Source organism: Ornithodoros turicata, chromosome 5, assembly GCF_037126465.1.
Source record: "Ornithodoros turicata isolate Travis chromosome 5, ASM3712646v1, whole genome shotgun sequence".
In the NCBI taxonomy this organism is placed as follows: Eukaryota; Metazoa; Arthropoda; class Arachnida; order Ixodida; family Argasidae; genus Ornithodoros; species Ornithodoros turicata.
This window is the reverse complement of record NC_088205.1, coordinates 12,851,979-12,878,766: the sequence shown is the minus strand read 5'-3', so window position 1 is coordinate 12,878,766 and position 26,788 is coordinate 12,851,979. Positions and strand designations below refer to the sequence as shown.

The 26,788-nt window shown below is 45.0% G+C and overlaps 3 protein-coding genes across 10 annotated transcripts in view; 1 reads left to right on the top strand and 2 right to left on the bottom strand.

Moving 5' to 3' along the window:
* LOC135394051 (sialin-like) overlaps nucleotides 1-26,788 on the top strand; it is a 136,964-nt gene that overhangs the window by 9,855 nt on the left and 100,321 nt on the right. For 5 of the 8 annotated variants that reach the window (XM_064624503.1, XM_064624496.1, XM_064624499.1 and 2 more), the window contains one exon: nucleotides 1,396-1,678. In XM_064624503.1, coding sequence (XP_064480573.1) covers nucleotides 1,396-1,653 — 258 coding nt within the window. In that variant the 3' untranslated portion in view covers nucleotides 1,654-1,678. Of the gene's footprint in view, nucleotides 1-1,395; nucleotides 3,248-26,788 lie in introns of those variants that run through there. The other 3 variants (XM_064624502.1, XM_064624498.1, XM_064624497.1) reach the window with 3 other exon arrangements.
* LOC135394055 (very long chain fatty acid elongase 4-like) lies at nucleotides 9,106-9,997 on the bottom strand. Its single transcript, XM_064624508.1, has one exon. The coding sequence runs from the start codon at nucleotides 9,986-9,988 to the stop codon at nucleotides 9,191-9,193; it is 798 nt and encodes a 265-aa protein (XP_064480578.1). The 5' UTR covers nucleotides 9,989-9,997; the 3' UTR covers nucleotides 9,106-9,190.
* LOC135395318 (very long chain fatty acid elongase AAEL008004-like) lies at nucleotides 17,399-19,279 on the bottom strand. Its single transcript, XM_064626548.1, has one exon. It carries the CDS (start codon nucleotides 19,017-19,019, stop codon nucleotides 18,201-18,203), a length of 819 nt encoding a protein of 272 aa, XP_064482618.1. The 5' UTR covers nucleotides 19,020-19,279; the 3' UTR covers nucleotides 17,399-18,200.

Genomic DNA, 26,788 nt, shown 5'->3' with positions numbered 1-26,788 from the left:
TAAAAAGGCGAGCAATATGTATTGGAAGGTGAGGCTTCGAATAACGTGTCGGCATCCCACAAACTCGGCGTGAACAAGTCGAACATTCATCGTCAGCATCAGCAACGGACATCGCTGTTCTTCTGCGAGTCTACGTGGAGAGCCTCTCGTAATATGAAGTCTGGAGTTTATCCAAGGATCAATCCTCGTCAGATACTCGATGATCCTGACGATCCTCGTCAGGATAGCGACATCGAAAACATCTAAGCAGCACAGCAGCGAGTGGTCACGTGTTTTTGCTCAGTAAACCATCTGGAAAGTGTTCGCATCCGATTCGAATCGGTGATCACTTCTGCTCAGCGTCTGCAATTTTAATTACTATTCACACACAGTAATTCCACAATCCTGCGTTGCACTATTCGCGGGCTCGCAGTAGCTTTTCTCCCGTGGGACAGTGAACATGTCGCTTCGCATTATATTCGCCCGGTTATTCCCCCCCAAATTGACCTCCGACCAATTCGGGTTAAACCCGGTTTCTCCCCGAATTCAAGTCACTATGAAATCCTCAAGTGACGTTTCCACTGAAGACGAATAAAGGTCGCCACGTGTAACACATGTAAGAATGGGTCACTTACGTCCCCAGCAATACACCCATGCGTGTCAACACTGTCTGTGCCTTCGGGGATTACCGCTGGAAGATCACGATCCCGAAAAAAAAAAAAAAAACATAAAAAAGAGATTAGGAAAGGACTTAATAGACAAGAGGAGAAACAAAAACACCCGAAGGCACAATTATTGCCCGATTTCTCCCCGAATTACAGATTTAAAAATAGTGCCCGATTTTTACCCCCCGAATCTGAGAAAGGCATTTAACCCGAAAAAGTCACTCCCTAATTATATGCGGTCAGATACAGTACTTCGACACTGTCCGCAATCACATGGACATGCAGTGAGGGCCCGGTTGGATATTTAGAGCCTGAGGTTTTTGGGAAATATTTTTTTCTAAATTCGGTGGTAAAAATCGGGTAACATGTGCTCTAAATTCATGCGAATTTGGGTGGTAAAACGAGACTAACCGTACCGGTTTGGTACAAATGGTGATGTAACTGCATTTGCTGCCAAACAAGTTAGCATGCATTCCTATAGAAGTCTCAGTGGGGGCAATTTGCCGGGTAAAAATCGGGTTTCGCTCCGAAGAGGTAACCTTCTATTCGGGGTGCAGATTCGGGGAAGAATTGGGTAAAACCCTAAAACTTCACGCTATGATAGATATTTTGCATTGGATTGGGCCCTGTATTTTTTTACTTTGACCGAAAGCAATTGAGTGTATGCTTCAACAAAGGCAATGTATGGTCATTTGCTTGTGGTCCTTGTAACAAGTGCATGAAGTGAGGAATGCTGGGGAATGCATTTCAGGAAACCATAGGACAGTGGAGCAAAGTATTCTACCTGTCGTCTGGAACTTTCATTGTCTCAGGCGCAATCTTCATCCTCTTCGGTTCGGCGGAGCTTCAGCCCTGGGGTTTGTATGCCCACGTTCGGGGCACCCAGTTCAGCGGGACCCCGGGCACCCTCGGCGGAGGGGACATTTCGGGGGCCACCTACCAGGCCACAGACGACGCCTCGCCCGAGAGTCCAAAATCCACCGATGCCTTCCCTACTGAGGCTTATTAACTGCAGCTCAAAGATCGGTGTGGAGGTAAGAGTATCGTGTGATATGTTGGTTTTCTCTGCAGCGGTCTTACCCCCTAGCGTTGTGTAAGCACACCAAAGTGGTGATGAAAAACCCTTGCCCGTGTAACGCCATGTTCTTGCGGCAAAGGAGAGCAGCTATGTTATTCTGCCAATTTTTTTTGTAATGTACTGTTATGTTTTATGAAGCTGTAGAACTCCCACTGAACAATGTTCTAGGTCAAAAATAACTTGGCCGAGTTCTGTTGCACGCTCTTGTTTTTGGCACAAGAGCGCAGCGTTTGGCTTTCTATGTCTCCTTCTGAGAGTGTGTAGTGAACTTTTCAGGAAAGTTTGTGGGTTTTTAAAACCCTCTTTTGTGCTTGCAATCTGTTACTGCTCCGGGACACAAGAAAGTGTGTTGCTTCATGCCAACCACGGAACAAGTAAGTGTCGGTTTCGTCATTTGAATAACGTGAGACTAGTATAGAATTAAAGTACACTGTGGTTACACTAGGTTATATGGGATATCTTATTGTCACCACAATTTTTACCGTTTTTTTATCTTTAATTAGAAAGTCAATGATTGGTGTTGGCAACTGGTGCAGTGTTGTAGAGGCATCTCCATGTTGTAGAGGCGAAAGTGCAGAGAACAACACTGGGACCTGCCTGGGCGTGCTGACAATATCTTCTTCTGTAGCAATGACTATTTACTTTATGACCAAATTGCTGAATGCTGCCAACAAAAATGACTAGTAGTTGTGTGCATCGATGTTTACTCTTCACTGTTATAATGGTGTGTAGCATATTTATCTCATTCGAACATGTGTCTGTGCTGTATGAATTGACAAGGGTCAGCAACATCTAGAATGCCAATGATAGTTGTGCAAGTGTCACATTTTGGCAGTGCTAAATGTCTGTCGATACTGCACATGTTAAAAATATGTGCACTGGTGAAGATTGACCTTTGCCCTCTAAAATGTGTAAAATGATAATTATTATGAGACCTTGCTGACTGCAAAGTAAGCATTCTACGTTACTTCGTTTTATTGTTTCCTTTTATAGCTTCGGGGTTTTATAGAAACAGTGCTGCTTTGTTTTTCATTCATCATCAGTGTTTGACATTTACGTACATGGAATAAGCTATTTCTGATGCTGTGTTGCAAATGCATGATGTTAATGTAAATATCATTCACACAGCAGCACTTTGTTTAAAGATGTTCAAGTGAACTTCTGCCTCCTTATACATATAAGCAAATATTTATATACTACATATATGCACACATACATACATATATATATATTTGTTATGACTGTATGCTATTTATTGCCCTTGATGATGATGAACTGTACATCAAAAACTATTTTACAAAATCACGACTGTAGGATATATCTGTCTTTTGGACTTCATAGATATGCCATGTATTCCACTTAGTAGTTTTATGTATATCATGCTATGCGACATAAGAGTCTATATATGCAGTCTATTTTGAGCTATCGTATACATTCCTGTCCAGCATGAGCTCAAAGCTGGTTGCACTACGTTATTTATTCCTGAATTGGTAACAGATACATACATATATTTACTATAATTGTACTTATGAAATCCATTTTTATATTGCAGCCCCAGTCAGTTATAATATGTACTGGAAACTGTTTATAAAAATCCAGCTTATGGTAGGCTGCTGGGCACAGCAAACTTTTCCACAGCAAGGGTCACACTATATTGAGTTCAATATACAGGTTTTTTTTTATCCATTACAGAATGTTTATAAAAATGCCATGAGAGCAGCATAGATGTGATTTTTGCAGTTGAGTTCTCCTGCCGGGCTGACATCCTCTCGAAGAAAGTATGCAACGAGAAGATGACTAATTACCTAAAATTAAGGAATGAACTCTTTAATTAGGGGATTCTGGGCAAAAGCGGGAGATCAGAATGAGAGATCATCCTAGTTGAAAGCCATTCTATGTTTAAAAAATCCTGAAACATGCACGTGCGTGAAGATATCCACCCCCTAATTTTGATACGCAAATGAGCCGAAACTGAAACTGCGGCGGCCCGGAACGCATGAGGTACAGCCTCACTTCACGTCAGAGGGCCACGTGATTTAGAGCGATGGAGATGATTGGAGTTGGTGCCGACGTGAGGGCCAGATAAATCGCTTTCCTGCGTAGATAAGAGTCCATTGGCGAAGGTAATGCGCTTCTTGGCGCGCTTTTTCAGTTTTTGCTCATTTGCATATCAAAATTTGGGGATGGATATCTTAACGCAGATGCGTGTTTCAGGATTTTTTGAACGTGAAATGGCTTTGAACTACTGCTATCCCGGTTTTGCCCAATATCCCCTAATTAAAGAGTTAAATTAATAAATTTTAGGTAATTAGTCATCTTGCAGTTGCATACTGTCTTGATGTCAGCCCGGCCGTAGAATTCAACAACAAAAACGACATCTATGGTGCTGTCATTGCTTTTTTATAAAAATTCTGCAACTGATAAAAAAAGCACCCTGTAGTTCTGCTTATTCTAAGGCTCAATAGCGTGTTATAGCGAATCCAGGCAGCAAGCCTGACCTTCGGAGGCTGAGTAGTTGATGTAAACGGAGCATCTAATCTGAAATAACGAATGTGCCCCTTGCACAACAAACACTATGCCATCCTGACATCGATTCACCTGCGGTGCAATTTGTAAAACATTCTTGTCCTAGCGATGTCCACCAAAAGACAACAGGCATCGTTTCCAATAGTGAGGTGCTTTTTCTGTAGGAGTTTTGTCACAAAACATTTGCTCACACTTGCCCGTTCTGTCTGCCTTTAGAAAAGTGCCACATCTGGATTCAGTTGTGTTGTTTATAGTAAATAAGCAGATATGGTCAACTCACCCGCTGAGCTAAACGGTGTACGTTGTATGCATAAAACGGATCGCGGACAATCTTCTTTCGCCAAAATTGCGGAACATTTTGGCGGTTTGTCACAAATACCGCGTTAGTCTGATCCAGCATTACACATTCCAGCAGGGAAGGAAGTTTGATACAATCAGTCCCAGTTACAACGATACCGCTTATAACAAAGTATATAGTTATAACCGACGACCTGCGAACGACACTCAGAGTAAAACACGAAATAAATGGCGGCCTGGTCAGCCGAGAACGAATGTCTCGTTCCTACATGTATTCTAGTGGTGCCACCTGGTTCTTGACATCTGGCGATCCCCCTCCCTTACACGTGCGATAAATTGCGCGCACATCGTGAACCATTTTTGACGGAGCCGACAAGGAAGCCTAGATCATGAGCGAACATGGAGCACGCGAAAATGGGAAGAAAAAAAAAAAGATAGGGAAATAGTATTCAAAAATCTGACTACATGTGCGCCCCCCAATAAATGTCGCATGGCAAGAAGTTCGCATGTCCGTAGCGATGTAATTTTATTCGCCAGAACATCATGTAAAATTATCAAACGTCAATAGGACCAACGTCCTATTAACGTTCTGCAACGAACACTTTTGATCAGTTCGTATTTGACGTTCTACCTTGCAAAACGACCGCAGCCGAATAACGAACTCCCCATATAGCGAACGATTGTTAATCCGTGCTCGACAAATGGAAGAAAATGTAGCGTGTTCGTTGTTCATGGTCTGTATTGTGATTGCTCTTGCCGAGCAGTGCATACATGACATTGCTAAAGTTATATGGGTTCATTTTTGTAAATAATACTTTCCTTACCTGATCTGTTCTGTGCAGTTGAAGTAGTTTATGTGCAGTTTTGTCTTCGGAATACCCTTGTTAGTTGGTTCTGACCCCGTGGTAAAGAAATTGCTGTTACGCGCGCGGCTGTGGTGTCAACCTTGAAATTAGCGTATGCTGCCAAGAAATTGAATTTTTATATGTTGATTGATTGATTGAGCGATTTTCGTTGTCGTTTTTTGTTGCTGCGAAGTTTGTTACAAGTCGACTTAAAAGAAACGACTCGTTCCGTAGAAAGCAACTGTCAGTCTGGATTGTATTTTCGGACCGCACAAAAAGTGCAGCCAATCTGATTTGACAATCCCAGTGCTGTTGCCCTATGCCAACGCACACGCCTGACATTTATTTGTATATTTTTGATAACGCGCAACGGGACGACACTTTATCTTGTTTACTTCGTATATATAGTCACATGTCGAAGAGTGCCAACTTAGCATTGCTCTAGCTCTGTTTGGTCACAAATATCGTTGATGTACAAAGCCTGAGATTCTATATGTGGTAAGATGTGCATGTAATAAAATGAATTGTTGCTGCTTTGATCACAGACAACTTTGGATCTGTCTAATCGCAGATTTGGATATTTTATTCATCGCTGATTGGTGGAGCATGTCGCGCTTTCTCGCGATATCGGCGAGCGCGCTTGAGCGAGCCTTATCGGGTTTGTTACTTGCAACGAGGCGCACGCTGTTTTCGAGTCAACAAAATTTTGTTGCAGGTACAGTAAACCATTGTATATTATGAAATCGCTTTATCCGAAACCACCTCCCCGTCCCGACCGAAATGTACGCGCTTCGAACCAGATTATTCGAACTGCCAGCCGACTCCTCTTGGTGGCAAAGGCGAGCCGGCGAAAGCTCGTACGAAAAACCCGGCTTACGTCTTTTTGGCTATCTCTCATTTGCTGCGTGAATTAGAAGGCTACAAAGATATCCACTATCAAGGTTTATTTGCTTGCTTTGATTTTTATTTTTGTAGGCTTCCGGCGGGGTACTGTCACCGATTTCGTGGCAATTCCGGGTTTATCGAATTTCTGCTTATGTCCAACTTTTTCTCAGTCCTGTTGGTTTCCGAGGGTTTACTGCTTACTAGAGCATGCTAAACGTATCGCACGTCTTTGTCTTACGCCGGGTTTGTTCGCACCAGCAGTAGTCCTCAACTTGCTGTAAACTTATTTTTATTCGCGATGTATTAATTTTCGCGAATCGCGCATTCGGTCACTTGCGAAGTTATTCGCGAGTAATAATTTCGCGATTCCAGGGCTGTTTCCTTTCGCGGGATGAACGTCAAGCTGTGCTCGCGAGTACACATTTTCGCGATTTTTAGCGGTCGCGAAATTCGCGAAAATTAATACGTCGCGAATAAAAGTAATTTACAGTATGTTATTCGAGGGAACCCGTAATGGTGCCAGCGCGACCTCGAGGAACCTATACTATACTAGACTATGGGGCAACTGTGTAGAAGTGCTTGAGGGGAAACTAGATGTTTCGTCGCAAGATGTCGCTTGTGGTTTGCCGGGTCTGGCCGGGTTCATTCGACTGTTTCGCAGTACTTGCCCGCAGGTAACGCTTTCTGGGTCGCCACTGATGCTTGTAAATCCCAAGTTCACGCAGGAGAGTAGCTCAGAATTTTCTTCGACTTTCCAAGTGCTTGGAATGCTTTCGAAACGCACGAGAAAACGTCGGGTTGAATTGCGCGGGTTGAGCAACCGATGAAGACGACAGCTGCTGGCGCTACTTTTTGCATGGCCGTCAACCACGGCAACCTGATCCTATACGATCTCGATGTCACTCCCAATGCCAACGATCAAATGTCGAGCACGGTCCGATAACGATTGACTAAAGAATTATTAGTCGTAATGAGACTTCGGTCGTAATGAAATGTTACCATACAGTGTGCCCTTATGGCCTTATTGGGGATTAAAGAATTATTGACCGTCATGAGATGTTACCATGCAGTGTACCCTTATGGCCTTATTGGGTATTAAAGAATTATTGGCCGTAATGAGACTTCGGTCGTTATAAAATGTTACCATGCAGTGTACCCTTATGGACTTATTGGAGATTGAATTATTGGCAGTAATGAGACTTTGGCCGTAATGAGATGTTACCCCGATAAGAAGGCTATCTGAGAGCGAGCCTTGGTATGCGGTCAAGACCGCTCGCAGGTGCTGAACCTCAGAACAAGGCTCGCGGAACACCCGCGGTTGAGAAACACTGCACTAGAGCATGTGTAGTGTCGTGTACGCTAAGAAACTGTCTCAATGTTGCAGCACGGGTTCAGCAGTTCAGCTAATGTTTCGATTACAGCGAATATATCCCGGTTGTATGTTCTTCATTCGTAAGGAACGAAACGTGAGCCAATACACGGGAGTACGACACCACGTCATCTTTGCCTTAGACCTGCTATGAGGAGCAATATCGTTTATACTTTAGTGGAACAGCTGTCTGTAGTTATCGCGACTATTTAGTGACTCACCTTTCTTCTTTACACTTGAAATGGTATTCGAGCCAGGGTCCTTGGATATTATAGTTCAGTGTATCTTTTCCTGTGTCTTGAAGATCGTTTGATCGCGACAGGCCAAGGAACTTCGCTCCAACTTTCATGTATTGAACCTGAAGTGAACGTCCGGAATGACCTACTGCAGGTTGTTGCTTCCAGCATATCTTGCCTTATTAACTTAATACCTCTAATTAACAACCATAGCATTTGGAGTCGACTCTGGGAGCCCGTGCTGTCGTCTTGCCCACGAACAAGTATGCATATGGTCTGTGAGTAATCTGAGCTCTTTATTTGCAGGTCTTCCTGGCCTCATATTTTTTTAAAAAAAAAGAACGTCTGTGTACAATTCACGTACTTCCATGCTAAGGACGTCGTGGAACAGTACATGAAGTTAGGAAGTGGTTCAGATAATAAAGTTGGTAGATTGGGCCAGCACTCTCTCAAATCCCACCCACCCACTGTCGGTGCTCTCCGCCCTTTTTGTGAATTATAAGGGAGATAGCGATAACTCGGATAGTTAGTCGTTAACTCGTTAGTCTCAATGCGTTCAGTAATTGGGTCAACTGAGTGCGCTAGCTTGCTTTTGGGCTTCATGTGCTTGCTTCGCTGGCCAGACCTGCTGGCACAGTTCTTGGTGGAATCGGGTGCTAGGTCTGTTATTGGCCACTTTAGCCACTACATGCATCATTCTACGAGTGACTGGGGTCTAAAAGGTCCAGCTCAATCTACCAGACACAAGAAGTGGAAATCTGAACACGTTGCCAGTGGTTTCCAAAGTGGCCCCCACTTTAGGCAACATCCAGTTTGAACCCTCAGAGAAGTATAGATGACACGATAAGCTCTCATGTGGACGTTTCAACAACGCCGCTTTAAACAGCAAATGCTTATTATGTTCCCGCGCCTGAGAGAACATTCCTTACAGGCAAAGTATGTGATTTGAAGATAGTATTTTTAGTGCTCGTCTAGGGGGAACCGAGCTCTGTGGCTACGTGTAGGTTGACTACTGAGGATGTTGATCAGTGTACGTTGAGATTTCTACACACGTTAAATTAGCACCAGGTGGGAAAAGTTGATCTGCAGACCGATTGCTCTGCACTCGCTTATGATCACGGTTTTCTCACGACTTTTAACCCTATCACAGAAAGCTATTTGAAGATTCAGTTTGCTGAGAGTATGAAAGTGCTGATCATTCCTCTTCTCAAAGGTTTTTTTTTTTTTCGATTGTTTGAAACACAACAGCAGATTGTCCCCACCTCTCCCTTGACACATCACTGTGGCCTCCTAGTTTGGAGACCACTGGCCTAAGCTGTTTTGAGAACTCGTCGCCTCTTCGTGTAGGCTGACAGATAAAAGTTGCAAAAGAGCGCCAAGATGATTACAGCTTCGACGAGGCCTATGTACGTCATCACTTTGGGATAACCACAGTCGTAAAACATGGGTATCATAGCGTACATTACAAAGAACGTCAGCTGGCCGATTTGCAACTGAGTAAGGTACTTTTTCCACCAGAGGTACTTGGCCACGGCCGGCCCGAAGGACGCCAGAAAGTAGTAGCCGTACATGATGACATGAACGAGCGAGTTGATGCAGATGGCCAGCATCACTTGACCTTCGGCTCCGAACGTGAGACCTAACCAACCGTTCCACACGATGATGGAATGATGGACGATATGCAAGACAGACACGTGAGTGTTCTTCTTGCGCAGGACGAAGAACACCGTGTCCAGGAATTCTCCGATTCGAACAAAGAAATAAAACCAGCAACCGTTCAGCAGTTTCATAGATTGCGGCGTGGGCTTGAAGTCGATGCCCGTACAGAACCAGCTATAATTGCCGACGAGGTAAGTGTTACCGAAGAAGAAGGCTGCGAAGAAAGCGTGAAGACCTATCATGGTCAGGTTGTACGCCCTTATGAGAGCCGTCAGTTGAAAGGGCTTCCGGTCTCTCATCCATTCGGGTCCCCAGTACTTGACGAAGCAGATGTACAGGCAGATGATGGTGACAGTCACTGCAGGGTTGCCGGTCAGCAGCCATCCCGCTGTACGTGGATCGCGGGACTTGGAAAGCGTTTCCAGGGTACCCTGGAGGCTTAGGTGCATGCTGGTCGTGTCTGGAAGGGAAGGATGTTACCTGTTGCGACACTGTCGAAGGAACCGAGAGGTAGAAAGCGACTCGCATTTGGAAACGTTGCATACATGTTGTTATAATGTTCTACGAGTTATAAACATGCCTATGGTACGTCATCTAGTTGACAAGATCAAGTAGGAACTGTCAATGAACGAGAGGTAGACTTACCAGGGGGGTGGGGCAGTTGTGCCGCTTTGCGGTCAGTAGTTGATTTGCTGCCACGTTGCCCTCCTGGGACGGCGCATGTTCCTCCACTCACTAAGTCAGAAAAATAACTGGTGAGATGGAAGGGTGACCTTTTCCCAAATTACACTATCATCCGGAAGTATATACAGCACATCCTACAGGCACGGAAGCCTTGGTGTAGTACATGGGGAATGAGGCTAAATTAAAGCGTTAAAAAAACCTTCTACGGTCATCCGACTCAGTTCTCGGAACGGGTGTGCGCTCGGTACCCAATGAAAGGTAGCGGTCGCTTATTAGTCAACTCAAAGTAAGTACCGCTATCGGCATCTTCCCTGGGTACATCAAGAAGGCGCCCAACAGCACATCGTATCTGTGGCTAAAGGTTTATGGCCTACCGTAGTTAAAGGGTCACATCTTGGCATCCTGACACCTAGCCCTTGAAGGCAATCAACCACATAGACTCACCCGAGGGCAGTGAATGGCCATGGATGTTGCTTCCCTTGTTGACAAAGCACAACAACTGAACAGGGCGAAAGGCGCCTTTTCAAAATATACCGACACTACAAGCTCGCTCTGCAACGTTGTCTTGTCCGATGACGAAAAGGTTTCCCCGCCTTCCAAGGCCGCTCCTGCTCAGAGTACGGAAGATGGATTCCTGCAGCAGCTTATTTATCACAGCAGCGACTTCCCAGGACGACACTTGTTTCCTCGCCACATTCGCGTTACACGTTGTTTGCATATGAGCAGCTTCTGACGCCGCTACTTGAAGCTTTCCTCTTGACGTTGGCAGTTCTTTCTGTTGCGGCGGGTCACATTACCGGCAGCATAATCTAATGGTTTGGTACTAAGTGAGACTTGGTGTGACTATATAGACGTCATAGTCACAGCTGCTCAGTTTGGGAACATTACTGCGGGTTCGAACCCTTCTAGCTGTAGTGTTCACCAGCTGCTTCCTACCAGACGCCGCACTCACTTACCCGAACGTGGAACTCCATCTACAGTGTTAATAGAAGACGTCTATTTGTCCTATCTGAGTCTTATTATGACGTCACGGACGAATTCACAATAAAATGAGGATCTGCTTCATCTATATACTGTCTACACGTCACATGACCCTACCCCCGCGCCTAACTGCACGGTTCAGCGACAATGGCGACCTTGGCATAATAGCGATCCAGGGATGTAAATTTCGTCGGGAGCGCTTTTGGTGACCTCGACCGTTTGGTGTCGTCCAGTATATTAAGCACGTTCTGCTGTCAAGTCACGTGAAGACGTCCTAACTTACGGAGAATAACAAGCCCCGTCAAGGCTTTCCAGAAAGTACCGCAAGAGGAGTATACCATAACTGTACGCATCGGTTACATACGCACTACGTATTAGTCACATTTCCATCGTCTCAAAAGAAAGTTGTTGTTTATTCGCACTTCCTACAAAAAAACGTATCGTAAAAATGAGTAAAGGAATGTTTACAAAGGGAGGCGAGGGACACACATTTTAATTGATCCATCTTCACGATACGACCACTAGCAACTGCTGGAGACTCTTGAGTTCGAGCTGGAGAAGAAACGTTCCCGGGTCTTTTTTATTGGCCATACCACGAGTCTTGCGATTTTTATTACAGCCGATACGTGTGGGCCCTACGCGAGGTAGATCGATGTTTCCACATGCGGCTTTGTAGTAGCCCTCGACCTCGCCATTTCCAGCAACTCGGCTGTGGTTAGTATTCGAAGCAGCACGTACCTCGATGTAGCTCCTATAGAGTGACCTAAAATCTGCCGTACCTTACTTTCTTTTACGTGGTTCTTTAAGTTGACACTCAGAATGTAAGGGAAACGAAAACAAGCATTTCATTTCATGCACAGGCACGGAGCACCTTCACGCATATGCGAGGCCTGTTCAAAATCCACTTTTGCAACTGCCAACATCGTTGACAGACCTACCTAGAGCCATGACACTGATGAGTTAGCTTTTTTTGACGCCAGTGACGGTTTCGCGGGAATTGACGACGACCCAGAGAGAGGGATTGTCAAAAGGTTACGGGTTAATTCGATCCCAGTCAGGGACGCCAACTGTGTCCTCTGCAAGAGATATTGGAGGGGGGGGGGGGACAAAACTAATTCGATCACTCTGGGACGCCACGAATTTTGAACCTAACTCGTACCACAGCCTGACTGACCCATTTTCTGCAGGCTTTTCGTCACACCTCTCGCTCCAATGGGCACTGCCAGACACCTTCTTCCGAGTATGTTCAGTATCAGGAGATAGGTGAGTCTACTTTCGGCTTCAGGGGTGGACACTTTCCTCCTTGGCTTCCCTTCCATCATCTTCCTTCCTTCTTGATCTCGAGAAGGAAGCTCGGTATGACGACGAGAAAGCACGGATTTTCGAAAAGTGACCCAACAGCGTAACTTCCTGCGTATTTGCGCGTAAAATCCGTACAGGAGCAGATGCTTCAGTACAGAGAAGAAATTCTGAAACAGGCATTGTGGGTTGGCTATTGGTTAACTCTGTTCGCTATCACTGGCAATATAAAGCTAAACCAGCAAAACTGAAGATACATCTTCTGATTGAAGTGAAAGCTTCAGGTCGGGGTATTTCGAACAGTGACTGTTCTTACTTAGATGAATTGGTACAGCAGAACAGTCTATCGGCCTGAGGCTTTTGCTTTAAGCTATCTTCACCAGATCGGTCATGGTTAGGTTACTCATAAAAAGTAACTAAGTTATAGTTAACTTGCAAAAATAGTAACTTTCGCTGGTTTTGAAATGTAACTATAGTTACAGCTACAGTTACAGCGTTAAAATAACTTAGTTTACAGTTGCATTCTAAGGGAATAAAACCGAATAAATGTAACTGTCAAATACTTTGTTTTTGCACTTGTACTGTCCTAGCCTCGACAAAACGACGCCAGGGGACTGACGCGTGGAAAATATTGCCATACCTCAGTAACATAGTTACGTTTTACAGTTACTTCAACAAAAAAGAAAACACGGGAACTAGTTACAGTTAGAAGTTACTTTTGTCTTAAAGTAGCGAGTAACTAACTACTAGTAAGTAACTACTAGTCATTGCTGAAAAGTAACTAGTTACAAGTTACTTATAACTTAGTTACTACCCAAAGACTGTACCGGATCACTGGGTCCTCCATTTTTCGCTCTTCCTGACATATTTAATATCTTTAATCGCCTTCTAATGACTTCTTTTATTTCCATGATGACTTTTCTCCGTAATATACATCAGAGCGTAGAAGTACTTTTGCTTGACCCGGGCAGGGGCTTCCCCCAAGTGTTGAAAGTAAAGGACCCGCAGATAGAGGGGTGCTGTTTGTGGGGAGATGACTAAAAATAGACGATTTCGGAAAATCCCAGTGCTCCTTGCGTACGCGTTGGATCCTGGGAGATTACTGAAGGAACAGCCTCCTTTCACGTTTCGTTTTCGCTGACCTTGACTTCTTGTGGACAATCGACGGAGAGAGAAAGAACCGAAACAGCTTGGATCCCTTCTTCTCCTTTGTTACCAGCAAGTTCCCATAGTTCAAAGCCGCGCTAAGCTCTCAGGGATTTTCTCAAGTCGGCTACTTTCTCATCGCGGACTGAAGGATATCGTTACTTTGACAGTTAGCGAGTCTTAGTAAGAATTCTACGAAAACGATACGATGGAGGAAGTTATCAAATCCAAGCTTAGCAATGTGACGTCATGTGTCATCAATGTGTGCAAAACCACACTTTATGCGTTCCCCCTGTCTCTCCTTCTGAGGAAGCGCGACAATGCAGAGAGGCCTCGGACTGGTTTTCGGAAACGATCTTCCACCATTATTACACATATCGTTTGCGGAGACCAATGAGAGCGCGCTCCGCATTGTCAGCCTTCTTGAGAAAGAGAGGGAAAGCGTAAATTGCGTTTTTTCTATCGATCATAAATCACGATTGAGACAACTGATGAATTACCTTCCGTTTGTATGACTCTGAAGGTAACGACATCTTTCGTTTCGCATTCATTCTAATACTTTTTATTTATTTCTATTTTGTTCGACTGTCAGAATCTTACCCCGCTGTTTGGTCTCCAATGCCTATTACATCTTTGTGCACTGACATTATCTGACCATGAGGGCATCACGTCATATACTGAGGACAATGGTCTACATAACATCATTATTCACCCATCACGTCATCATTTCATATCTCGTACTAATCAGTGTGTTCAGCCAAAAATTAAGTGGCCAATTTCATCACTACGGTCGTCTTCTTTTTTTAAATGCCGCGGTAGCGCCGCGAAGCAACTGTGGTTACGAGCGGTGTACAGACATGGACAGGTGTAGAGAGGACAGCAGGAAGGAGTGAGGGACAGAGGGGTCGTCACTACATGTATTAGTTGTTGTTGTTGTTGGTTGCTAATGGCTACATGCATTATACGCTGAAGATGAAAGTCACTGAAAAGGTTAGCCAGCTGTAGGGATCGAACCCACATCTTCTGGATTACCGCATCTTACGCATTACCCGCATTACCCACATCTTCATCGTTGATTTCTTAGGCAATTTGAGGCTTTGTTTGTATCTGTTCCTTCTATGTTGTTCCAGCCTCAGAACATCAGTTTATCTCTTATGCATTATACGCCCAGTTGAAAACTCAATCTAAGCCCTGAAAACTCTCGGCTTGAGGCTACAGGGCTCAAACATCAACTCGGAGAAAACTCCAGTCCAACATGCACAGCATCTCGCCAGGAAGCATCCCTTCTTGACGACCCGTTGCGTCGCAATATATAGAAAATGGTTTTACGATTGAAGGAACTGAGGCAGGAACCTTCATAGTCGAGAGGAACGACGGTGAACGGAAGACCAATGTACAGAACCAATCGATACCTGTTTTCCGCCCGCAGGATTATGATACAGCAGAGTGACCAGAGATGGGCTCCGACTCATTGGACTTACAACACCTGTTCTATAATCCTCCAGGATGGAAAATCCTCTCTCTAGCTGTGCCGAGGATTACTCGCGGCGGCTGGAATTATTTGTTTTGCGAAAGGATAATCATCCTGCCACGTGTATTTTCCGTTATTACGTCGCTCTTTTTGACGTCATGTTTACGGGCCTTTTCTTTTTTTATGACGTCAGTTGGTTTCCCATAAGAGGAGCCACATCACTCCAACAGAGCTAACGCGGTTGCTATAGTAACGGGAGCCTGTGCACACCTGCTTGTAAGGATGCATTGCCAATACGTTGCTGAAGTGACGCTTCGAAATGCGTCTATCGCGGCCTTTATAGCGTGCTGGCAAAACTACTTTGAGAGTCCCTTTTTCGTTTGTAAGATTAGATACAATAGCAAATGCTTGCGGCTTCGAACTTACACCGATGAGAACTCGCTCGTTAATTGTTGTTAATTTCTGCATTACCAGCATCCTATATGTATACGAAGACATCCTAGTATGCTTCTTCTTCGATATGCGGGGATATTGTCCGCTGTAGTCACGTGCTACTTATTGTAAAGATTACTGTGATAGCGCAGAATGCACCTGATAGTCCGTCTTTGTCATTGCCGTTCTATGTTTTTTTTTTTTTTTTTTATGTTGAACCCAAGCGAGGTCTGTCTGTAGTGGTAAGGACGTACCTCCAAAAAGGTACATATATGTAGTATACTAGTATGTATGTAGTGTAGTGTGTAGTATATGCAGTTTGATATCAAGACAGAACCCCCCCCCCCCCCCCCAAACAAGGGCTTTGTTCCTGCAGCATATGTCTCCACACAAATATAGACTAGCTCACCTTGTGCGTAAATCTGCAGCGTAACCAGAAAAATATTGCGTTTCAAAGCGTCGAGTTTTGTGTAGTTTCCCTTGCTTTTCTTAATAACGCGTCCTGGAGTAGCCAGTCCCGAGTGGCTCGAGACTAACGTCTCCATTTTTTTTTCTTTTAAAAATCAATCAAGCAAAAATATTGCGGGACGGGGTCTCTATGGAAACATTATAACATGGGGAGGCAGGGTTTCACCCTCGTTTCCCCTCTCCCAGATGCACCACCAAAGGTACGAGTTCGGGGGAGGGAGGGGGGGGGGCTAGAACCCCCGGAACGACCTCCCCTGTCTAGCTACGCCACTGGTCCCAGTTGTTATGAGGGATTGGAAAATATATGTGTCTATTACGAGAAAGAAGACAAATGGAGTTGTAAGATAGACTAATTAATCTTAAAGAAAGATGAATAAATCTTCAGACAAATACTTGCGCCCTCGGAGTAAGCCGAAAAAAAATGTGTGTGTTGTGTCCTAGCTTTTTGTATATATAAGTTCATTGCGAGGTCATAAAGGCGAAAGTACGCAGTGTATCACCAACGATGTATGAGGGGGGAAGCAAGACAAACGGGAGTTTTCTTTTTCGAAAACGTCGTATCTGATGCCAGAGCTGAGCTACTCATCGTGTCCGTGTCATTGCCAAGTATGACGGCAGCCTCGTGTTTAAAACGTAGCCAGGGGTAAGAAATCACTTCCGTGTGACACGGTATAGGTTCACCCTCACGTTGGATGGCACCCGTTCCTGAGACTGAACGCGATGAACCGTCACGGAACGAAATTTCCGACAATTTAACAAATTCATTGGTACTGTTTTAGTCAGTATTAGTGGTAACGTCATTACTTTCGTGACCACGTAGAATCGTTTCATCGTACTACACATCGATCAAATGGGGAAGGCGTACGCTAGTCTTACCTTCCGAGCTTTCCCGCAGCGAAGTTGCATACGTTGCACCCGAACATCGTCAAAAAACTCCATTTCAGAATGACCTCTGAACATTTAGGACGAACACGGCATCAAAATCGAGCTTAGAGAAGCGCTGTCGCGCAATATGGCTGGACCGCCGCAGCAGCGGCTTCCCCGCACGGCTCGAGCGTGCGGCAGGGAAGCCATCGACTAGGCTGGGTCTCGCCGGCCATTGCGTCTACGCCTTCGACCGCCTATTTCGAGCAGTCGAGCTTTGAAATGCATTCTCTGTGTGTGAGCGTTTGTGAGCACGCTCGCTGCAATATGGAATACTTGCGAAAGCCTTTCGTTTCTTCGTTGCAAATATTCGTTTTGCGTTCTTTCCTCTTTTTTTGTTTTGCGTATGTGGAAACGCACTTGTTTGCGGAGTATACCTTATCGTAGAACCTGTAACCATCAATCCACGGAACCTTATGTAACCCACTGAGTTATAGGACAGTAAGGAGACAGATGACCTTCTGGTATATGTAATAGTCAAGTACCACATCAGTACACGTCTGAGCACTCATGTCACGTGATGCTAATAAACATACAATGCAACCACAACACAGTTTCGTTTTTGGGCTTGGGTCCACATGAAAGTCAAACGGGTCTTCATTGTACACAACTCACGGTTGGAACATTTGGGAGGGGGGGAGATGCCCCCTCGGCACGGGCGCAACTGTCTTATGCAGCACTTCTGATGATTGTGTATGGCAGCGTAAGAAAGAGACCACTTTGTTGGCACACCTTCGAGAAGGCGGGACAAACCCACCGTGATAATAAGGGAAAGACAACGACTCGTATTTTCGCGAGCTAATTCTGCGCTCGTTACAAACAACTGTGGTTCGCTTGTATGATGTAGTTCTCGTAGATCGAAACAAATCCCTATGTATTTTGTTTTGTATAACGGTTTCACGCAACAATTTTCTACAGTGCAGCGCGCACAGCAATGTCTAGAATTCGTCTCTTTCGTCCTAGCTTATATTGCCGCGTCGAAATGCAAATAGGCAGTGCCACGCTTAACGAAAGCTTATACTACCACGGTATAAACGTGCGGTGACTGCTATAATTGTCGAGACCGAATCGGAGAAGCGGCTCGAACCTTCTCGACGGAAATTTCAGTTTACAAACATTTCCTCGGACGGCCGACAATCGTGGGAACGACCCTGGAAACTTACATCACAGTATTACTTCTTTACGACGCTCATGAAAACAAGGGATGAAGATCCTAGCGTTGTATGTGTTCGATATCATCGTGATCTTCGTGGCGTTCAAGCAGCTTTAGGCCTAAGCCCGATGTCGGTCACCGGCGCCGTCCCACGCTGCAGCTTTCGGTTTTCGTAAGCACGACGGTAGAAATGGATGAAGAGCGCGAAGAACAACGCAGACTCTGACAGGACGATGAAGGTGTGAGTCCGCGGATAGCCGCATTCCACAAACAAAGGCAGGGTGCTATGTACGAAGATGAAGACGAACTGTACGAGCTGCACTTGAGTTAGGTACTTCTTCCACCAGAGATGCTTCTGCACGGCGGGTCCCAGAAGGGACAGGAAGTAGTAAGAGTACATCAGTATGTGCACCAAGCTGTTTAGACAGATACAGAACATGACCTGTCCGTCGGGGCCGTACGAGAGCCCGAACCAGCCGTTGAACACCACCAGGACGTGGTGGACGACGTGAAGAAACGACACGTGGGAGTCTTTCTTGCGCAACACGAAAAACACCGTGTCTAGCAGGTCTGCGATACGGACGAGGAGGTACCACCAGCATAGAGACACCAGTTCTAATGTCCGCCGGTCAGCGTCGAACTTGATCCCTTGGCAGAGAATACTGTAGCCGCCGCCCAGGTAAGACCTCACCAGAAAGTTGTACGTGAAGTACACGTTGAGAAGAACCATAGTCGCATTGTAGACGAGGATCAGGGGTTTCAAGTCGAACGGCTTCCGGTCCCGCATGAACCGCGGGCCGGCCACCTTGACGATGTACACGTAACCTAGAAGAAGGGACGCGATCACCGGCGGGTTCCCAGCGAGCGGCCATGTTGTTGTTCTGGGATCGCGGGTCAACGTCGCGTTCATTGTATCACCCATATGCTCAAGTGCGCCGTAGCGCTGTTCTCTGGAACGGCGGGGGAGGACGTCTGGGTTTTGAGTCCCTACGTCCTCTCCTGTTCTTTCCCTCCCATCCGGGAGCGTCCACTTTCATGAGGTTGGATCGAAGCGAGGAAGGAAGGGAACCTCCTCGAATGCGCGCTGCCTCGGTGCAGCCTTTCTTATTCATTTATGACGCTTCGTGTGTGAAATAGATTTTTTTCTTTTTTGTTTGCACGAATAACTTGCCTTTTTGGAGAGGAGGAGCTCTTCGTTTTCATTAGCCTTGCATGCGGAGTGCCATCTCTCTCTTTTTTTTTCTCTCCTTCTCGTTACGCGTGCAATTTGCTAGCGCGAATCAACTCTGGAACGGAATTTAGGCCCGACGCGTTTTATGCATCTTCGGCGATTGGTGATGATCGATTGACTTGTGTTGGCAGACGGCATCACAGACCCGGCGACGATTGGTGATGAATGATTGGCCTCCTCTTGGCAGACGGCCTTCTGTCTGTCGGCTCGAAGGAACGTCAAAGCATGCATAACGATTGTTATGTGTGTGCTCGGGAGAAATTTTATTATGCTCATTCATTTCGTAGGTTGGAAAAGCGAATCTCTTAAATCAACCAACTCTTCTGTTTTCGTCTTTATTTCGGTCGTGTTTTCTGAAGCGACGTTGTTCGTCGTACTGCGCCGTCCGTGTGGTGCCTATAAACCAGAAGGAAGTGGATGAGCTCAACACGCAAACGTGAAAAAAAAAAAAAAAAGGAAGAGAAATTGTGGTCGATTCAGTGCCATGTGCAACTTTCGGGATTAACATGGCTCAAAAAGTTAAGTGCCACGCACTGCCGAAACCGCAGAAAAATTGGCTACTGGTCATATATAGGCGCTCTTTTCTCACTATCAAGGTTACCAAAACCTTTTTTCCATTCGTTGGAAATTCATGAGTGCGCTACGTGACCTTTTCCCCGTAGTATATATATATATATATTTTCTATTGATCACTCTCTCCCTCCCTTTCGAATAATCAACCGGCCTACAATCTTTCTTGAGCACACACGCTATGGAGCGTGGAACGAACTGCGCTGCCCCTAGGGGGTCAGTACGAATATATGAACGTGTATACCTACTACTCCACTTAATTACGACTACGGTAAATAGTTTTATAACGATAATATTGACTGGGTCCGCTGTTGGATAACGAACAAGAAAGCTTTTTTTAAAGAAAAAAAAACGACACTCGAGCAACAAAATAGTGTAAAAGGCAATATCTCTTCGAAAAGGAAGCAGAAGGTCTAGCGCAGTGGTTCCCAAAGTATGGTCCGCGGACCCCAGAGGGGCCGCGACGATCGGAGACAGCCCGAAGACTGTCTTGGCGAGTGCTGGTCACATCATCTCGGAGGGGACGATAGTGATATAGAAGAAGAAGAAAAAGTCTTTATTTGCAACAGTAGAATTGCGTACAATGTAGTTAATAGGATTGCTAGGTCAAGCCTGTGTTGTAATCCGCAGTATGCAATCCGCAGTATGACGATATATGATACTAAAGAAGGCAGAAATATACATACTACCTTCTCATTTCCTGCATTGCGGTGCCTTGTTTGTTTGTTTGTTTGTTTGTTTGTTTGTTTGTTTGTTTGTTTGTTTGTTTGTTTGTTTGTTTGTTTGTTTTCCTTTTCTTTCTCCACCTCCCTTATTTATGACAATGGGTTGTCGCTGGTTTTGGTGGTCCGACACAACGATAAGTTTGGGAAACGCTCTAGCTGACTGTTTTAGAAACAATGTCAGCGTTGTCTTACATACTCTAAGAAAAAGGAGTATAAATTAGTAATTACAGCTTCTAGTACCCAGCATTGCAGTTATTCACTCCTCGTTTTAGTCCCATGGCCCTGAAATTTACTCCCCACTACTACAAATCGTTCCTAAGCTTCGCAAATGCTCCCGGAATGCGACAGTCTTTACGTATCTATACAGGGCGTTTTTTTCTCATCATTTACAAAATTTGTATAACAATGCTTTACCTAGATGCAGTTTTCACAGCGCTTGTGGGAGAATGGTTCAAGGGGGGGGGGGAGAGATCAATCGGGAGAGAACATCCAACGGGGTCACGTGACGGAAGGAAGAAAGATCCAAAGGGAAAGAAGACCCAAACGAGAAAGAAGATCCACACGGAAGAAACATCCATAGGGAGAGAAGATCCAATCGAGAAGGAAGATCCGTGCGGCAAAAAGACCCATAAGGAAAGAAGATCCACCAGTAGACCTTTCTTTCCCACGGATATTTTTTCCTGAAATCCATAGTCGTGGAAGAAAGATCCAACAGGAAACAGATCCATCGGGAAAGAACATCCAAAGGGGTCACGTGACGGAAGGAAGAAAGATCCAAGGGGAAAGAAGATCCATGCGGCAAAAAGATCCATAAGGAAAGTAGATCCACCAGTGGGTCTTTCTCCCCTATGGATCTTTTTTCCTTTCGGATCACTTTTCCTGAAATCCACGGGGTGTCCGCATGGCCGCATACCGGGGATTCCTGAAATGCGGCCTGGCGCACATCCCATGGGGAAGAGCATGTGACTACTGGACGACTTATTACCCAAAATTCATTAATCAACTGATTAATTAGATAATTCCGGGAAAAAGCTGGATATCAGACTTAGAAAGAGGCATTACTTACAGCAATCCTCGTTTTTCTTTTTTTAATAACTTGAAACGAGCACGTACTTTGAGATGATGGCCAAATTTTGCTACGCAAATGATACGAAACTAAGTTTTTTTACGATACATTTTTACAATAGTGCAATACTGCTTACAGTACGATTTCGCTTCAGTTAGGTAGCAGAATCTCGGTGAAATAGGGGAAGTCAAGTTCGATATGAAATGCCTTTTGATTGTGCTTCAGTTGGTTCTTTTTTGACAAATTGTGTCCGGTGACATGTCTGAAGGTTGTGCGACTTTATTAACTTTATTAACATTTCAGTTTAATTCAAAGCGAACTCATTTTCGTCTATGCACATATAGATTATGTACACAGACTACGCGGTAAAGATAAATCGTGAAACGGAATCCCCGCTCCGTGGCATTCATTTAGTCCCACGCATCCAGTCCCCAAAGGGATCGCTAGTATAAACGTTGGTACTTTTGTTTTTCCCTCCACACAATTCCAGGCACCATTTAGGTGTACAGAAGGTATTTCGTGTGTTATTGCGTTCGAGCTGCGATGCAACCCACGTACAACGCGGAAAATTCAACTTGAGGCACCACCGAGGAAACCTTTGTTTTCAGCAGCCGTATTTGGAATTGAAAAATGAAAATCCCAAGAGGCTGTGCGAAGCCGTGCTCTTCAGGTATACTGTGTGGGCGCTTCCTCGTATGCGATTTCACTAGTCGACTGCAGTGAAAGCCACTACGGTTCTCCTTTATTAAGACACGTGGCATTATGTGAGTATATGAGTCGAAAATGTCAGACACCCTACACTCTTAAAAATGAACTTCACCGCATAGCACGCTCCTAGCTAATCATAATCTCGAATGATATCGTTATCTGCCGTGATTTGTTGAAAACGGGAGGCTTACGCCTTTTCTGTGACACTTATGCTGTTCATAATTGTAACAAAAAAGGCGTACGCCTCACGTTTTCAACAAATCAGTGCAGATAACTGTATCATTAGAGTGGTGAAGTTCATTTCTAAGAGTGTACAAAAAGAAACTGGACGCTTTCGCGATATTCAAGTCCTACACTCTAAAAAGTAAAAACAGAACTTCACCACATAGCACGGTGAAGGCCAACCATCATCTCGAATGATATCGTTATCTGCCCTGATTTGTCGAAAACGGGAGGCGTACGCCTTTTCTGTGACAGTTATGAACAGCATAAGTGTCACAAAAAAGGCGTACACCTCGTAACGATATCATTCGAGGTGATGTTTGGCTAGGAGCGTGCTATGCGGTGAAGTTCATGTTTTAGAGCGTAACTGATTGTCTGGAATCTGTCCAGAAAAAAGCCTCGCGTTTTGTATATAATTCGTACGGGAGAGATACCTTGGTCACATCGTTGTATGAATCATCAGGCCTGTTACCTTTAGCCTGCCGCAGGCAGGTAAGACGTCTTCATTTTTCTCATAGTATTGTACATGGTAAAAGCGGTCTTAAATTCGACGACTATCTTAAATTCAACGAGAGTCGTACCACCAGGCAGAAACAGCGCTAACCCCATCAGTGAGTTTCGTCGCAGAAAGCAGTTGTTCAACTGTTCTTTTTTTCCTCGCACTACTCGCGAATGGAACAAGCTACCACCACACATGACGAGCATTCCTGGCTCCGCAGCTTTTTCTACACTGTTAAAACGGAACTTCACCACATAGCACGCTCCTAGCCAACCATCATACCGAATGATATCATTCTGTGTCATGATTTGCTCAAAACAGGGGGGAGGCGCCTATCTGGGACAAGATAATCTGTCCCAGATAGGCGCCTCCCCCCTGTTTTGAGCAAATCATGACACAGAATGATATCATTCGGTATGATGGTTGGCTAGGAGCGTGCTATGTGGTGAAGTTCTGTTTTAACAGTGTAGGGCAGTTACTGACCAACTAAGCATGTTGAATTAGGCGGTCACTTGTTTCTTTTTTTTTTTTTTTTTGTACTAGTTTCGTTATGTTAGGCTCTGTCTGAGCCAAATTGATGCTGTGTCCCTGTGTTGCTGCTTGTGCTGTCTCTGCCTTGGCCCTCAACTGATGGCCGGCAGTATTATCCAAATAAAAATAAACAAATAAATATTTGGAACGATATATGAATGCAGCTCAGCACAGGTACATTTACATTCATTGGTTCTGTCGTTCTGCGGCTTCCGCGAGAACTGCCAATGTGCAGTGCGGTACAGTACAGAACAATGTTGAGTGTGTGAAAGAGGCAATGTACGCAACAAAGGGAGACGTCACGAATTCCGTGACGTGGCATACAGAATCACGTGTTGTAATAAAGGACGTGCGTACGTTAAATGCTAATCTAAAGAAGTTACACCGAACAAGTGAACGCTAATTTGCTCAGAACTCGAGATGTAACGTAGTATTTCCCATGATTCTAGGAGTCCTTGTTAACTGCAGGCAGGCGGCGCTCCACGTTTTGCAAGTCGCCTATTGATGCCTTTATTGATGTCTTGCCATTTTTGACTTTGTTGTCGCACATATTCCGTGTTCCAAGCTATGGAACACTGCGCGTGAAATGACGGATGCACAATGGCACGGGACTCATGTGACGGATGATATTTGTCCTGCAGGGCCCCCTCCGTATGACCACCGTTAGAAAGATATAAAATCCTCGGCCCTTGCAAACAAATCTCGTTTTATGGTATCTGCAATATACAGGGTGTCTTTTTTTTTTTCGATGCAGATTTTTTATTAAAAAGCTGTAAGGAATATAGACATCCTGTTTTCACTTCTCTCATCTGTGGGCCGGCGGACGTTCTTGGCCATCTGTTGCTCAACCGTCGAATGACTAATTACCTAAAAATCGCTAATTCACTTTTTAATTATAAATGCTACGAAGTTGTCACAATGAGAACATCTGGTCCCTTCGGTCAACTGGTACCGTAGCCGTTTTCAGAACAAAAATCCGTTCGGTAGATCTGCAAAAATTCATGAAGAAACACAATTTTTTTCTTTATTTTGTTCATTGCGCGTCTTCGGAGACCCGTCTTTCTTTCACACCCAATGTGAGAGGGTGAAAGAGCACACTGTTGCCTCTCGCGTCCTGGAAAAGGATTAAAAGAAAACAGAAAGGGCAGAAGATAAGGGCAGTTCCGATAGCGTCACCCGATCCGGGTGTTTCTTGTTTTGTTTCCGCAAGTTAAAGCTCATCTTCGACGCATGCGGCGGCACTGTGCTCCTTCACCCCCTCACATTGGGGGTGAAGGAAAGACGCGTCTCCGAATGTGCGCAATGAACAAAAAAAAAAAGGTTCCCTCACGATTTTTTTTGCGGACGATCTATCGAACGGATTTTTGTTCTGAAAACGGCTACGGTATCAGGTGACCGAAGGGACCAGATGTTCTCATTGGGACAACTTCGAAGCTTTTATAATAAAAAAGTTGATGAACGATTTTTAGGTAATTAGTCGTTCGACGGCTGAGCAACAGATGGCCAAGAACGTACGCCGGCCCTGAGATGATACAAGTGAAAACATGATGTCTATAGCCATTATAGTTCTTTATGAAAAACCTGTATAAAAAAAAAGAAAAGACACCCTGTATAAACGCCAATATTACCGTGTATAAATGTTACAAACGATGAACATGCGTTTTCTGGGGTCGGAAGTATCCGGGAAGGACCCAGATGCCCCGGCAGTTCGGTCCATTCGCCTACAGATGGCGCTGCTGTAAGCAGGTGACCGTCTGCTTTGCTCTCGGCAGCAAGCAACGCGAGTCAACTCTGGCCTTCGAGGTTGTGGCCAACTATAGGAAATGCCGGGTTTAGTAGCGCTTCAACGCGATTATTTCCTCGTTTCATAGTTTGACGAAATCTCGAGGCAACGATAAAGCTGTTAAAGCTTTGTGGCAAAGCAAACAACTTGGTACTGACGTCATTATACTGCTGTGAAAACATCGAAACACGATGCAAAGCCTCATTAAATAAAGGAAGCGAGGCTAGTTTCAATTGAACGGAATACAAAAGACTTCGGGAACTATACTTTCTCATCTACTCATTAATTTGAAGCTGATGTAAAGGCGTAGTGCCAGTAGTGCGTTGCCGCAGCGCCTCTCATAAATGACGTTAGGGGGCGCTATCGAACCTTCCTTCTCTCCCCTGTCTAATCGCTTTGGCCGCCTACCAAATTATGTCTCTCAGTTCACCGATTTTTCTTGCACACTTTCGGGAACCGCCTGATTTACGGTGGAGCCCGACGAACCGAAAGTTTTGACTCTGCGCGCGCTTTCTGCTCGTTGTTTATGTAGTGTATTGTATCTCACGGGCTAGATCGGCAAATAACGACCCGTATTTATTTTTCTGAACGCTTCTCGTAAGGAGAGGGAAAGTTAGCGAGAAAGGAGGAAAATTCCCCTCATTCTGCCACAACTAGAAGCAAAAGCATATGGCATTTCCTCGCAAGAGAAGAATTATATCCACGCAGACGACTAAATGCAGACGATGCGTGCCTGAAGCTCTTCAAGGTCCACTCAGCGGTAGCGTTTGGAGTCACGTGATGAAACTCGATCATTCACAGATCACACATGGAGGCAGCGATTTGTAAGACGGGTTGTGACAGCTCAATCTTCGTGGTAAATCATGCGAGATTTACACGCCAATGTTTTCTACGTCACTACACCGTTATTGCGCCACAGTGTACGCGAAGACCTAACAGTGCGAAGAAATGCCCACAGAGGTTATGCCACCTGGCGACAACACATGCACTTGGAGACGCAAAGGAAACTATAAAATTACAGTACTAACAGCACTGTACATCATGCGAAGACCGTGCCGTTGTTTTATAATCAGAAGATTACTAGATCGAACGGGTCAAGGCAAAGATGAAGTTTTTCGGGTGTACCTTGAAACAAAGCGATCGAAATCCCCGCTGCAAAATAAACTACAGGGTGTGTGCAGAAAAACGTGACCCGCATTTAGGCGCATAGCTTGTTGCCTACCTAACTAACGAACTTCCGGTGGCGCACGACGGCGCATTTATGCGTGCGAAATCTGCAGAAAAATTGTGGAAGCCATACTCAGCTTAAAAAATAAACGGAACAACGAAAACGTCGGCTTCCGTGCATCAGAATAG